The sequence below is a fragment of the Phyllostomus discolor genome, chromosome 12, assembly GCF_004126475.2.
Source record: "Phyllostomus discolor isolate MPI-MPIP mPhyDis1 chromosome 12, mPhyDis1.pri.v3, whole genome shotgun sequence".
NCBI classification, from domain to species: Eukaryota; Metazoa; Chordata; class Mammalia; order Chiroptera; family Phyllostomidae; genus Phyllostomus; species Phyllostomus discolor.
Window position 1 is genome coordinate 22,861,122 of NC_040914.2, and position 15,641 is coordinate 22,876,762.

The window sequence follows — 15,641 nt, forward strand, 5'->3', positions numbered from 1 at the left end:
CAACACCTCCATCTTGGATTTCTAACCTCCAGAACTATAAGAAAATAAATTTCTGTTGTTCAAACAAACAAACAAACAAAAATAGTATTCTTGAGCACCAACCTCACTGTAGTGCTCAGCCCACTGGGCCACATCTGAGCCAAACTACTCAGGAACCTCACAGAGACTCCAGCTGAGGAGTTGTCCTGGATCGAAAGCGTCAGAAACTAAAAAAAATTAAAATGTGTCAGAAACTTTCAAACTTCTAAAACCTGCAACATCCTCAGTTTGTTAGGATGGCAAAAGATGATCCGAGACGGACACCTTGATACCAGCTGCAATCTTAGAAATGGGGTGGGGAAGGGCTGGAGTGGGGAAGCCCTTTAAATTTTTTAAAACATTATTATGTTTTTAATTCTAACGCAAGGATATGTTTTTTATTTTAGAGAGGGAGGAAAGGAGAGAGGAGAAAGAGAGAAACATCAATGTGAGAAACATCCATTGGTTGCTTCCCATAAGCATTGGGACCTGGGATTGAACCTAGGTATGTGTCTTGATCAGGAATTAAACCTGCAAAATTTTGGCATATGGGATGATGCTATCTAACGCTATAGGTAGCGTTAGGGACTTGAGCAGCCTCCCCAACTACATTTGGCCGGAAGGAGCCAGACGCCAGATAGCCTGAATCAGGAAATAGCCAGGTGGTCAGAAAGAGCGGATCCTGTAGAAAGGAATCCAAAACTTGCAGGTAAAGGAAGCCCGTGGGTGCACCAGAAACAAACTTGCCCTGATCAGACCGGTGATCTCCAATGGGGGCGCTAGAGGGCACTTAGCCCACTTAGTGTATTTTGGGGGTATATGACCCAGGATGCACTCCTTTAGTCCGCTGGGGAAATACAGGATCCTGACTTAGCAGGGCAGAAACTACATTACCCAGAATTCTGGGCATAAAAATGCCACCGCACTAAGCCAATGAAGGCTCAGAATAGGCGTTTCCGGTTGGCCACTTTTGTTGGGTGGGACTACAGTAGTCCTCCTGGCGGGCGTTTCGTCTTGTCAGTTTTGTCTCAGGCGATCAGGAGGATCTTGTCTCTTGTCCCACAGTCCAGTTGAAAAGGCCCAAGAGTGGTGGTCCCCACTACACAGCCACAGGTCTGAGTCTCGGCGACGTCGCCCAGGAGACCGGTGCCAGGCCCAGGACTGGGGCCGCCGTGTCCGGGGCCTCTTTCTAGCCTGCAGCTCCCGCTATGCTCCACCCTCAGAGTTCGATGGCGGCGGCCACGCTGAGGCGCCCGGCACGGGTGAGTACGCACCCCCCTGGCCCTCACCCCATCAAGCCCTACAGCCCCGGTTGCAGGGCGCCGGGCACGTCCTGCAGCTCTAGCCCCGGCGTCCAGGCCAGCGGGGCCCTCCCAGGTGACATGGTGTGATGGCGGTGGCAGAGTGACAGGCAGAGGAGCCTGTGTAAACACGTGCAGAGAACGCTTAACGGGAGGACTGGGGAACCTGGGGTTCTCTGTCTGTAGTAAACAGTCTGAGGGGAATCACCTCTTGACTCTGCGGCAGAGGGATGATGGTACGTTCATTCTGAGGGTCCTTGGAGCCGTGGAAAGTTGTGAAGGAGGGACACCGGTTGGGTTAGCATTTCCAGCTTTTAAAACCCTGCTCAGAGAGAGAACAGACTGGAATGGGCTGATGAGGACAGTGAGACATAGGGAGTTGGGTCCTTGTGCAAGGTCACTGGGCTGCTTAAAGGCAGCCGTGAAGACTGATCCCAGAGGATAGACAGCGTGCCGGAGGTCGCCAGTCTCCAGGCCTGGGCAAGGATAGAGGACACCTGCTTACCTGGAGCTGAATGGTGGTTGTCTGCATCTTTCCACAGGTTTTGAAGGATGAAAAACCACTTATTTAAACAAGACAAGGAAGGACAGAGTGTCCAAGGCCCTCCCTGGTGGTGACACAACCACATAGTGATTGGAATTGTGGTGTCTTGAGACTCTTCCCTTGGTATTTTTTCCATCTCTTGGATATGTAGACTCGAGGAATACTCCCAGACCTGTGTCCTGAGTGCAGGCGCAGGAAACGTGAAGGTGCTTGCATTGGTTTACAACAATGTAAACAGATGTGGAAGGTTTACCCAGGGAGAGTCACCAGCATGTGCAAGTGCTTGGAGGCCATGCCACTGAGCTGGCACTAGGTCCCACAGGTCTCTCCTTTTTTTGTGTGTTTAAAACAAAGAGCAAGCAACTCTATAATCAGATCTGTAAAGTGGCCAACTGATCATTTATGTGCCTGTTTTGGAGAGAATGAGGTATTTGGATGAGAGGAAGGAGTTGTTCTTGCCTGGGTTTAACAGGCTCCTTCTGGCTGCTCAGGGGTTAGATAGAGCAGGAGGCAGGAAGGCAAGGAAAAGGTACTGCTGTAACCCAGAGGAGTTCTGATGGACCAGAACTGTGTCCACGGGATTAGGAAAAAAGTTTGGATTCTGGGTCAATTTTTAAAGAAGAGCCGAGTGGACTTCCAGACTGTGTAGGTGATGCAGAAAAAGGGAGGAGTTGGGGATGACTTTAGAATTTTTGGTCTTAGCAGTTGAAGTGATGGGCGCTCCATCAACTGGGCTGGGGAGGTTGGTGGTAGGATAATTTTTCTTGGGAATATCAGAAGTTTGTTTTGGCCCTGTATAGAGTCTCAGAAGTTTCCAGACTCAGAAGAGACCAGTGAGTAGAGGCATTTGGTGGGCAGCTGGATACCCAGGTATGGAAATGTGAAGAGGGATCAAGGAGGGAAATATCCAAAAGTTGTTGCTCTTGTGTGCATCAGTGTAGATCTGCAGTGATGTTTAGGACTGAGAAAGGCTAGGGTGCCTGCCCAGGAGTGGTTTCCCATCCTTGTCACTTGACTGGGGTTGCTCACAACCCCACAAACTCACTAAGCCTCACAAACACAGGTTAGTGAGAGGAGTGATAGTGGCAACAGAGTGAGAAAGAGGGTGATGTGTGGACATAATAGTTCTGAAGGTAGAAGAGTGATTGAGAAAAGATGAGTTTGTGGACTAAGCTCCTGCTTATTTACTACCATATAGATTAATTGGAACTTTGTGGTACGCTTTGATGGGGTATGGAGTGTTTCAGTCTTACTGGTAGATGACGTCTAGGGCAAATGTTGTCACTTTTGAGTGTCACTGTGTCTAAATAGGAAACAAATCAGACAGGGCACTTATGGAAGTTTTAGTGAGAGAGGATGGTGTGGCCTCTGTAGTGTAGAAGTGTCAGGGGGTTATTCATATCTGAAATTCACAATGTGGTTCTGGGTGGTTAACGTTGAAACAAAGATCAAAGGCAGGCAAGAAGGCCTTCAGAGCCTCATCTGAGGCTTTATCTAGCTATGGGATCTATCAGAGGATTGCAGTTGTACTAAATCACTTTGAAATATTTGAGCACTCTCTGGACACCATATGCAAAGTACATGGGCGAGTCCAGAGAGATCCCAGTGGTATGGAGCAGGAAGGTGGCAGAGCTGAGGGAGTGAACCAGGGTTGTGAAGATGTGAAGGAGATAAACATTCCATAATGGTGTGTACAACTAGAGTAAGTGTGAACTGATGGTCCTGGGGACCTGGTGTGAAGATATAAGGATGAAGCATGTTTGGCTGTGTCTTGGAGGCATGATTTGTGGGACTCAGTGATATTGCTTGGCAGGAAGGATGAGGCTCTGCAGGCATGGCCCAGAGCTTAGATGGCATTTATTTGCCCCCCTCTGCCCCCCGCTGTTGCTGCTGAGGGTGATAACAGTGATTAATGGGAGACCTTGTATGTCTTCTGTGGTGGCAAGCCCTGGAGGAGGATGAACATGGGAAGATGTGTGAGGAGGAGGATTGTGGGTTCTCAGAGACACTGTTCTTGTTTCATTTGTATTAATCCTGACAGGTCGGTGTGACCTTGGAGGATGTGGCCATCTACTTTTCCTTGGATGAATGGCACCTCCTTAATGAAGCTCAGAGATGCCTATACCTGGATGTGATGCTGGAGAACTTTGAACTTATCTCCTCGCTGGGTAAGACACTCATGCTACACAGTGACCTGGACTTGGCTTTGCATTTCCTTCTGCCTGCCTTTCCCAGAGGGTGTTCTGTCCTTACTTGTGGACTGTGGGCACTGCTTGCTCCCCCAGTTTTCTGGCCGGTTACTGTTCTTTGTAGGGCTGGTTTGTTTGCGCTGACCTCTTCTATCCTTGTAGTCCCATACCCGCTGTACTGAACCCACAATGGGCAGGATTTGAAGTAGTCTTGCAAGGAGCCTAATGGATTCCTCCATGACTAGTGAGGACAAGCATATTTTTATATTTCTGATGTTCATTTTCATATGTTCTTTTGAAAAATATCTGTACATCCTAAGTCCATTTTTAACCATATCTTTTATTTTTACGAGTCCTTTAAATTGTGTGTGTGTATATATATATATATATATATATACACATATACATATATATTTTTGAAGATTTTATTTATTCATTTATTTATTTTAGAGAGGGGAAGGGAGGAAGAAAGAGAGAAAAACATCAGTGTGTAGTTGCATCTCGCACACTCTCTACCAGGGACCTCGCCCACAATCCAAGCATGTGCCCTATAGTGGGAATCAAACCAGCGACCCCTTGGTTCATAGGCCAATGCTCAATCCACTGAGCTATGCCAGCCAGGGCTGTATATTTGATATATTAACTTCTTTTCAGATACAGGTACATGTCTTTTTGTATTTGCTTAATTGTGCTTTGTATATATTGTGTTTTTTTTACAAAATTGGTTTGTAGAAACCCTGCATTCTCAGTAAGTCTATTGGTGCCACTTTTTGAGCAGTCTTAGTATATAGTTAGTATTTTTAGCAGTCAAGTATTTTTAATTAAGCTGTGTACATTTTTAAAAGATATAATGCTATTGTACCACTAAGAGACTACAGTATAGTATAACCAGAATTTTATTATTCATTGAAAATCAAAAAATTTGTATGATGTATCACAGTGCAATATTCCCTCCATTGTGGTGATCTCACCCGAGCTCACAGCATCTCCAGTGGTTAGCTGTATATTTTCCCCATCCTGGTAGCGGTTGCATTTTCTTTTTTTTTTTTTTTAAAGATTTTATTTATTTATTTTATTTTTAGGGAGGGAAGGGAGAGAGAGAGAGAGAGAGAGAGAGGGAAAGAGAGAGAGAGAAAGAGAAAGAAAGAGAGAAACATCAATGTGCGGTTGCTGGGGGTTATGGCCTGCAACCCAGGAATGTACCCTGGCTGGGAATCGAACCTGGAACACTTTGGTTCCCAGCCCACGCTCAACCCACTGAGCTACGCCAGCCAGGGCAAGCGGTTGCATTTTCATTCTGTTCTTTTTTGTTTTGCTTTGCAGAAGCTTCTTCATTAGGTGTAGTTTAGATTGTTTATTTTTACTTTTGTGGCCTTTGTGTTGGTGTCATATCCAGAAAGTGCCAACATAAAATCATGCAGCTTTTTTTCCAGATTATCTTCTAGGAGTTTTAGGTATTTAGCTCCTACATTTAATTTTTAATCCATTTTTAGTTCATTTTTATGAATGGTGTTAGTGCGATCCTGTTTTATTTTATATGTGAATGTCCAGTTTTTCTGACAGAATTCATTGAAGAGACTATGCTTTCCCCTATACATGTGGTTTTTGTTCTATTATGTATTGTTTTTTTCCTTTACTAACTTTGTCCTCTTTTTCTTCTTGTTCTTCTCATTTTCTGAGGTATAAGGTTAGGGTGTTTATTTGAAGTCTTGTTGGTTAATGTAGGCATTCATCTCTATAAAATTTGTGCTTAAAACTTTTCTGCACCTTATACATAATCATTGATGGCTTGTGTTTTCATTTATGTTTGCTTCTGTATTTGAATTCTCTTTCTTTAAAAAAGATTTTATTTATTTCCAGAGAGGAAGGGAGGGAGAAAGAGGGAGAGAAACATCAATGTGTGGTTGCCTCTTATGCGCCCCCTATAGGGGGCCAGGCCCACAACCCAGGCATGTGCACTGACTGGGAATAGAACCTGCCACCTTTTGGTTTTCAGGCTGGTATTCAATCCACTGAGCCACACCAACCAGGGCTGAATTCTCTTTTGATTTTTCCTTTTTTTTATTACCTGTTAATTTGTCAGGAGTGTGTCATTTAATTTCCACATATTTTTAATTTTTCAGCTTTTTTGACACAAATTCATTTCTACATTCATACCATTGCAATCAGAAAAAGATACTGTACCTGGCCCTGGCTGGCGTAGCTCAGTGGATTGAGCGTGGGCTGCAAACCAAAGTGTTGCAGGTTCGATTCCCAGTCAGGGTACATACCTGGGTGGCAGGCCATGACCCCCAGCAACCTCACATTGATGTTTCTCTCTCTCTTTCTCTCTCCCTTCCCTCTCTTAAAAAAAAATAAATCTTAAAAAAAAGATAATGAAAATTATCATTTAAAAAAGACAAAAGAAAAAGATACTGTACCTAACGTGACCTATGTAGAGACTGTTCCACACACACTTGAGATAAATCTGTATTCTCCTGCATTTGGATGTGATGTTTTGTATACATGTCTATTACCTTTGCTTGTTCGAAAGTGTAGATTATTTCTTTTCTAAGATTTTATTTATTTATTTTTAGAGAGAGAGGAAAAGAGGAAGAGAGGATAAAAACATCAGTATCTGAGAGATATGAATTGGTTGCCTCTCTCACACCCCCAGCTGGGGATCTGGCCCGCAACCCAGGCTCGTGCCCTGACTGGGAATCAAACCCACAACCTTTTGGTTCTCAGGCTAACACTCAATCCACTGAGTCACACCAGCCAAGGCTAAAGTGTAATTTGACTTCAATAGTTTCTTCTTGTTTTTTGATCAGAATGATTTACTAATTGTTGAAAGAAGAATATTGGAGTTTCCTACTACTTTTGGGTTGCCTTTCCTGCCTTCAGATATGATGATACTTGCTTGATATAGTTAGGTGCTCAGATGTTGAGTGCGTAATATTTAATATTTAAAATTGTTATATCCTCTTTAAGAATTGACTCCTTTATCATTCTATAAAGACTGTTATCTCTTGTGACAGTTTGTGTATTAGTGTATCTTGTCTCATAGAAGTTTAGCTACTCTTTTTCTCTCTTAGTGTCCATGTGTATGAAATATTTTTTCCATTTCTTGACGTTCAGCCTATTTGCTTCCCAAAAGTGAAGTGAGTCTTTTATAGGCAGCATATGTTGCATTTTGTGTTTGTATCCCTTCTTCCACTCTTGTCAATTTTTTTAGTTTATTGGGGTGACATTGGTTAATTAAACTGTATAGGTTTCAAGTGTACAACTCAGTAAAACATCACCTGCATACCACAGCATGGTTCATCACCCAAAGTCAAGACCCTGTCCCCATTTATCCCCCTTTTGCCTGCTTCCACCTCCTTCCACTTCTCTTTTTCTCTGGCTGTCAGTATACTGTTATTCATGTCTCTGTGTCACATATATATTTTTTTTCTTAATTCCTTCACCATTTTTTTACCAGCCCCTTAAACGCCTTCTTCTCTGACAGCTGTCAGTTTTGTGTATTTATGCTTCTGTTTTATTTCGTTTGTTAAATTGTTGATTAGATTCCACATATAAGTGAGGTCATCTGGTATTTGTCTTTCTCTGACTGGTTTATTTCACTTAGCGTAATAATTTCCAAATCCATACTCTGTGTTTTGACTGGAGAATTTATTTAAGGACCTACTTTTGTTTTCCGGCTCTTTTGTAGTTCCCTTGTTTCTTTTTTTCTCTTTATGTCTTTTATAATTTGATAATTTTCCTAGTGGTATGCTTTGATTTCTTTCTCTTTTGTATATCTTTGTATAGGTTTTTGTTCATTGTTTCCATGAGGAGTGTATAAAACAACTCATACTTTTAAAAATCTATTTTAACCAGATAAAAGCTTCCATTGCATATAAATATTTCACCCTTGCACCTCCTCACACCACAGCATTTTATGTTTCTGATATCACAATTCACATCTTTTTACTTTGTGCATCTATTAACAAATTGTTGTGACTATTGTCATTTTTAATACCTTTTTTAAAGATTTTATTTATTTTATTTTTAGAGAGGAAGGGAGGGAGAAAGAGAGGGAGAGAAACATCAATGTGTGGTTGCCTCTTGCATGCACCTACTAGAGACCTGGCCCACAACCCAGATATATGTCCCAACTGGGAATCAAACCAGCAACCCTTTGGTTTGCAGGCCAGCACTCAATCCCTTGAGCCATACCAGCTAGGGTTCATTTTTAATACTTTTAATTTTTATCCTTTATAACAGAATTATTTATTTTATATTCCACCAATACAATACAGTACTGTTAATTTGATTCCATTCTCAGTTTTACCAGTGAGTTTTACACTTTCCTATGTTTTTGTATTTTTATTTAGTAACCTTTCCTTTTAGCTTGAGGAATATTCTTTGGCATTTTTAACAAGTTAGAGTGAGTGGCAGTTTATTTCCTCAGCTTTTATTTGTCTGGAAAGCTTTTTATTTCTTGTTTCTGCAGGACAGGTTTTCTAGTTATAGTATTATTGATGGCAGTTGTTTTCTTTTAGTGTTTTGAAGTAATCAGCTGGTTTACTTATAGCCTGAATGGTGTCTGCCAAGAACATTTTTGTTGTTATGGGTTTGTTTCCTTGGGTGAGGGGAGTTTCTTTTCTTTTTGTGCTTTCTAAATACTCTTTTGCTTTTTTTGACACTTTCATTAAATGTGTCTTGGTGAAGTCCTATTTTCATTGAATCTGTACAGGGACCTATGAGAATCATGAACTTGGATAATCATATATCTGATTAGATTTCAGGAGTCACTCTTCAGCTTATTTCTTTAAATAAAATTTCTATCTTTTCACCTCCCTTGCTGTTTTTCTCCTCGTTTCCCTTCTTTTTTGCGCTCACTCTCTGTTTTGCTCTCTCACTCTCCCCTTGTTCTGGGACTCCCATAAAGCAAACATAAATTAATTTGTTGGCGTTCAATAATTCAATTGGGCTGTCTTCACTTGTTTCTTCTTTTTTCTCTCCTACATGGATGATTTCAAATGATCTGCCTTAGACATCATCTGTTCTTTCTGCTACTTGATCTTGTGTGATTTTGAAAATTTTTTTTGCATTTTTTCACTTTATCAATTTTATTATTCAACTTGAGAATTTCTGTTTGATTCGTTTTTATGGTTTATGCCTTTCTCAACTTCTTTTGTTCCTGTATTGGTTTAATATGTTGAATTCCATTTGTGTTCTTTTGTAACTTACTGAGGTTATTAAAGTTAAGTATTTTGGTTTTATTGTCTGGCTGTTTGTAGATTTCCGTGTGTGTGTGTGTACTTGGGTGTGTGGTATACAATTATTAGAAATTTATGATTTTCTTTTGGTAGTTTTTGTGTTTTTTGTATTTCTTTTATTTTTTATTTATTAAAAAAAGATTTTATTTATTTATTTTTTAGAGAGAGGAGAGGGAGGAAGAAAGAAAGGGGGAGAAACATCAATGTGCCAGAGAAACATCGAATGGTTGCTTCTCACACAGCCCCAACTGGGGACCTGGCCCATAACCCAGGCACGTGCCTGACTGGGAATCAAACCAACAATGTTTTGGTCTGAAGACAACACCCAACCCCCTAAGCCACACCAGTTAGAGCTCATATTTCTTTTAGTCTAATGTTGATGTCTATACATATGATGAACCAGTTTCTCATTGCAACCCTATTGACTAATTCTAGTTAGAGAAAAACCTCCACTAGAAATGGAAATGCAAGGGTTCTGACTGGGTGGGGTTTTGTGTTTCAAGCTTGAGATAAGTCACAGTAGCCTTGTCACTTTGCTGTTCCATGAGCTGAGGTCAGAGTAGTGAAGAATGTAGGGGTCTTTACAAAATCCACTGTAGGGGTCAGTGGATTTTTCCTCAATGGCAGCATTGGCTTATGGAGTTTTAGGTGTATGCACTCCCAGTAAAATGCTGATCTCATTTTCTGCCATTGCAGAGGTTGTGGCCAAGGGGATTCCTCTTGGATTCCATGCCTATGAACTCTACAGTGTACTCTGGTGTGTAAATTTTGGAGAGTTTTCAGATGTTTCAGAGCCTCCGAAGGATTGCAGCAACAAAGTGTACCTGGGTTTTCCATAGAACAGGCCATTAGGGTCTACTCTAGCGCAAGCAAACTGGGTGACAGAGCTAGCTTCCACCCTTGTTTTAGACTCTAGTTGTTTCCACACATCTTTGCACACCTAGTTTCCACATGCATACTTTCTATGCAGTTTTCTCTGTTTTGCTTTCCTGCGTTGCTCTTTGTCTTAATTGGACTCTTATTCCTTTAGCCCATTGCTGTATTTGTTGGTGTATAGCTGTGTACTTGTTCTTGGAAGGGAGATGAGTTCTGTTCTCCTGCCATCTTGCTGACATCACTCACATAGGTCTTTTTCCTGTGGTCTGTTTTGTGTTGCATTGTCCTACCATAGCACTGGCTCTTCATCTCTTTAGTTTCTTTCTTAGGAATTGTATCCCATGTAATGACTCAATTGGGTATTAAGGGGAAGAATGTTTTGTCATCACAGGAAGGACACAACTCCATCCATGGCTGGGTGGGCTTAGAGGGAGTCTTACCTTGGTCAATGACTACTGGTGAAGATTGGATGTTAGCACTTTTTTAAGGTCATAACTGGGAACCCAGGCTGTAACAACAAGTTTTGTTACCATTTCCAGTGTGGGCACTCTAATCTACTTGTTTTTTTCTCATTGTTGACACTTTACAAACCAGTCAGTTCTAAGAATTATTATTTCTACTTAGACTTCCAGCTCATGAATAATCTTCACCTTTGTAAAGCCTGCACCTCAACCATGTCACTCACAGGTTTCTCTATACTGCTCCTTGACTGTGATCCATGTCTGCTGTGCATTACAGTGTGCACATATCTTTATATTGACATTGAACAGGATCTGTTCTGCTGCAGTTGATTTTTGTGGCTTTTGGTACATTCACATTATTCTGTATAGCCGCATGTCACCAGCAGAAATGGTCCTGCAGGAAGCCATTGGCAGACAAAACACTTGGAGACCTTGCCTTTTTTTCCTTGTGTTCCATCCTGTGCTTGTGAGGTTTCTACCATTTACTGACCTTAAGGGTTAAGCAATGTACAACAGCCGTTTTCTCAGAGCCAAACTCACTTATCTTGAAATCATTCTGTATTATCTACCTAGATGTGGCAGATGGACATTTATGATGAGATTAACCCTTCCCTATAAGATCCAAATATACTTCATTAGCATTTCTTTGTGTTCAGGATGTTGCTGTGGAGCAGAGGATATGGAGGCATCCATTGAACAGAACGTTTCTGTAAGAGTGTCACAGGTAAAGAATCCCAAGGTGTCTTTATCTTCTCAGAAATGCCACCCCTGTGGGAGTTGTGCACCAGTTTTGAGAGACATTTTTCACTTGGTTGAGCAGCAGGGAATACAACACAGCCAGAAACTGTTGAGGTGTGGGGCATGTGCAAAATATTTTTATTTCAGTGCAAATTATCACCAGCGCCAGGAGCAGCACCTGAGAAAGATGTCTTTTGTATGCAGAGTGGACAGAGTCCCTCTGGCAAAAAGCAGCAATTTTCACATATCAAGGAAAACTTTTATTGCCAAAGACGTTGGGAAGAACTCAGAAAATCTCCAGCAAAAAGCTACTCAAATTAGGAATAGGCCAAGTAAAATTTCTCTGTTTGGAGTAACTTTTCAAGGAAGAAAAAATCATCACACCTGGAGGGAATGCAAGAAAGCCACTGTTCGCAAGCACAGTCTCTTACAGCACCAAGGTATCCATAATGGAAGAAAGTGTTTTGTGTGCTCTGAATGTGGAAAATATTTTACCACAGTATATGGCCTCCGTTGTCATGAGCGAGTTCACACAGGAGAAAAACCTTATGAGTGCAGTGAATGTGGAAAGTTTTTTACCACAAGCAGTAGCCTTGGAAAACATCGGAGAGTTCATCCTGGAGAAAGGCCTTATGAATGCAGTGAATGTGGGAAATCTTTTACAAGCAGTCCAGGCCTCCATTGTCATCAGAGAGTTCACACAGAAGAAAAGCCTTATGAGTGCAATGAATGTGGGAAGTCTTTTACCAGTAGCAGTAAACTCTGTTATCATGAGAGAGTTCACACTGGAGAAAGGCCTTATGTGTGCCGTGAATGTGGGAAATCCTTTTTCTTTAGGTGTCGCCTCCGTTATCATGAGAGATTTCACACTGGAGAAAGACCTTTTGTGTGCATTGAATGTGGAAAATCATTTACCAATACGAGGAAACTTCGTTTTCATGAGAGAGTTCACACTGGAGAAAGGCCTTATGAGTGTCGTGAATGTGGGAAATCTTTTACCAGTAGCAGTGGCCTCTACTATCATCAGAGAGTTCACACAGGAGAAAGGCCATATGAGTGTAGTGAATGTGGGAAATCTTTTCAAAGGAACTCTGACCTTCGTCGTCATCAGAGAGTTCACACTGGAGAAAGGCCTTATGGGTGCAGTGATTGTGGGAAATCTTTTACCAGTAGTACTGGTCTTCGTTATCATCAGAGAGTTCATAAGGGAGAAAGACCTTATGAGTGTCGTGAATGTGGGAAATCTTTTACCAGTAGCAGTGGCCTCTACTATCATCAGAGAGTTCACACAGGTGAAAGACCTTATGAGTGCAGTGAATGTGGAAAATCTTTTGTCCATATCGGTAACCTTCATTATCATGAGAGATTTCACACTGAGAAAATGCCTTATGAGTGCTGTGAATAGAAAAATCTTTTACCAGTAGCCATGGCCTTCATTGTCATTAGAGAGTTCACATAATACCAAAGTTTTTCTGAGTGCAAAAATGTGGAAAATCTTTTACCCTTGTAGCCGTACTTTTGATTATCAGAGAGGTCACGCACGAGAAAGGCCTTATGAGTGCATTAAATGTGGGAAACCTTTTACCCAGTAGCTGTGGCCTCTTTTACCAGAGAGTTCATACTGGTGAAAGGCTTCAAGCATGAAGTAAATGTGGGAAGTTATTTAGCCATAAAATTATGTCTCTTGAGATTGAATAGTTCACACCCTGAAGTGCTTAGATTTTAGGGAGTGTGTTAGTGTCTTGTTCAGTGCAATGACACTAAAGGAAACTCTGAATAGCCATCCATCTGAGTTGAACTTTATACAAATGTTCCCAGTGTGAACATTTGTCATGAGTTTCATGTTTAAGTTTTAAAGAATCTAACAAATTATGTTGTAAACTGACTATAATTTTTTGCTTTCTTACCAGTGGTGTGTGATAGGTCCATTTTTGCCAACCTACCAAACTGTTGATTTATTTAAATTTTATTAATTTTAGCTTTTTAAATAAGTATATTGTGTTTTCTTTTTGCTGTTTTAATTGCATTTTCAGAAGGATTCATGACAGACATTTTTAGTCATGATAAAATGACTAAAAATGCTCATTATGATGAATATTTAGTACTGATGTTTTTAGTAAAATGTGTGCTCACATGATTTGCCTATTCTTTTATAAATTTGAGCTATTCTCCTTTAAAAAATTGAACAGTGGAACAACAGATATGTTACAATGTCATTCATTTTAATTGCTTGAGTAACAGACATAACTCTTACTTTCCAGAATAATTGTTTTCAATACTGGAAAATTTAAAAAATTTTTTGGTATACATAATGCTGTAGGTACTTACCATACACTTTGAAGAATCTGCATTAATACACTGCATGATTTTTATAAGTTCAAACGTTTAGTAATATAATAAAGACTTGCTTTTTAGTATTCACCCATTTTTGTGGTCTGTCATCTGGGGTTGGTTTTAAAGCAGGACATGAAAGTGCACTGGGTGGTATGAAGATGAATGGGTGTTTGCTGAACCCCAGAGCACTCCCAGAAGTGAAAGAGAAGCAATTAGTGATCAGACTCCTTATACCTGTGCTGTGCAAGCTGGGTTTAAATCCCAGATCTTCACCAGTCGCCATGATGACAGGCAAGGGATCCGCTCTCTGGGTTTTGTGTTTCTCTTGTGGAAATGAGGGTAAAGAGCAGCCCTTTTCATTGGCTATACCACCAGCCTCCACGTGTGGGTGCTAGCCACAGGCCAGACTCCCCTGGGGCCTTCTACCCCAGATGCTTGTGAAAAATAAATGGAGCTTCTCAGAACCCACCACTCTGCTGCAGTCCACAAAGACCCCATTACATGGAGGTATCTTAAGGGCACTGAGGTCTCAGTGTGGATTCCCCTTGAGGGAATCTCTGGATGGCTCTAAAACTTTCTGAAACTCACTTCACTGATGATATGACAGTATGAAGGTGCTAATTATGGCTCCTGTGAGGATCCATAAACGTAACAAAACACTGGAAATGTACCAGTGCTAGTATGCCAGAGTTTGCTTTTTGAGTGTGTTTTCTTTAATTTTTACAACATCCTGATAATTTGAGGGGAAACCAAGGATTAGAAAGTGAAGTGACTTTTCCAAGGTCACACAACAGAAAAGTGTCAGATTCAAGAGGCTAAGTTTGAACTAGGGAGTCTGGCTCAAGAACTGGGGACACTGTCTCCATCCCGTGTGAAGCCATCAGCCCTGGGTGGATGGCCAGGGAGGCTCAGCTGCTGCTGCTGTTTGCCTTGCAGAAATTATCATCATGATTTCTTCCTAATTCCTTTGATATCCCAGAGCACTCATAGTCTGCCCCACAGTCTTCATGGGAACACCATCTGTGTCATCTGCAGTGGTTTCTCCAGGGCAAACTTCTTTGAGCCTTAGCCACACTTTATTTCACCTTTGAGCTGAGCACAGAGCTTGCCACTAAGGAGACCCTGGTGATTTAGCCCTTTACCTACGCTTTGTGTGATAGGCTTGGATCCCATCCACTCTGGTGAATGGGATGCCTCAGTTTGACTTTTTAAGTGTTGGTACAGGGCTCTGACCTTCATTCTGAAGGAGTGGGAACCACTAGATGCGTTCATTGAGGCATTATATTCAGAAGTGATGTTGGAGACCTGCAGGATCCTTATCTCATTGGTCAAGTACTCACCACTATATTAAGTAGGGAACCTGCTTACCATGAGATTCTGTCCTCTTTGTTTATACTGGCTGGATGAGACTATGCCTTCTCTGCAGTGCTATGTTCTAGACCCATGTCCTCTTTTCCAGTCTCCTTGTGTCTGCACCAGGGATCTTTGTGGAGGAACATAATAATTTTGAATACGAACCCTCACTGGGCACTACAGTGCCCAGCACACTCTGGCCACAACTTAGATCCTCACTCCAGATTCCCTGAGAAGGGAGCCAGTTGTGCAAGCCAGTGTCCCCACAGCCCTGTTACCAGAGTCGTGGGTGGTGGGCTTTTCTCACAGGAGAGGGTGAGTATTGAGCATTTTTGATGAGACATTTGCCATCAGTGCTGTCTTAGTATCTTCCTAAAGAACACAATCCCTTCAAAAGGCACCAAGTGACGTGCATGGATGCCCTCTGAAAACTGACCCCCTTTCCCCTTGTTTCTGTCTCCCTGCTGCAGTAGAATGTCTTGAATTGGTGCTGAGTTCTAAAGTTTTTCTAAGGGTTAGTGATTTTTCACTTCAGTAGAGGGAGCAGTTCTGAGCAGGCCCTGTGAACTCTCTGGAACTTGAGA

The 15,641-nt window shown here is 41.6% G+C and overlaps 3 protein-coding genes across 3 annotated transcripts in view; all 3 read left to right on the forward strand.

Annotated features, from left to right (window-relative positions):
• LOC114511123 (zinc finger protein 350-like) overlaps positions 1–15,641 on the forward strand; it is a 200,292-nt gene that overhangs the window by 20,108 nt on the left and 164,543 nt on the right. The gene's annotated exons all lie outside the window — the stretch shown is intronic.
• The window catches only part of ZNF350 (zinc finger protein 350), a 182,586-nt gene that overhangs the window by 13,154 nt on the left and 153,791 nt on the right, over positions 1–15,641 (forward strand). The window lies entirely within an intron of this gene.
• LOC114511127 (zinc finger protein 256-like) lies at positions 895–13,795 on the forward strand. Its single transcript, XM_036013241.1, has 3 exons — positions 895–1,280; positions 3,905–4,031; positions 11,289–13,795. Exons 1-3 carry the CDS (start codon positions 1,227–1,229, stop codon positions 12,773–12,775), a joined length of 1,668 nt encoding a protein of 555 aa, XP_035869134.1. The 5' UTR covers positions 895–1,226; the 3' UTR covers positions 12,776–13,795.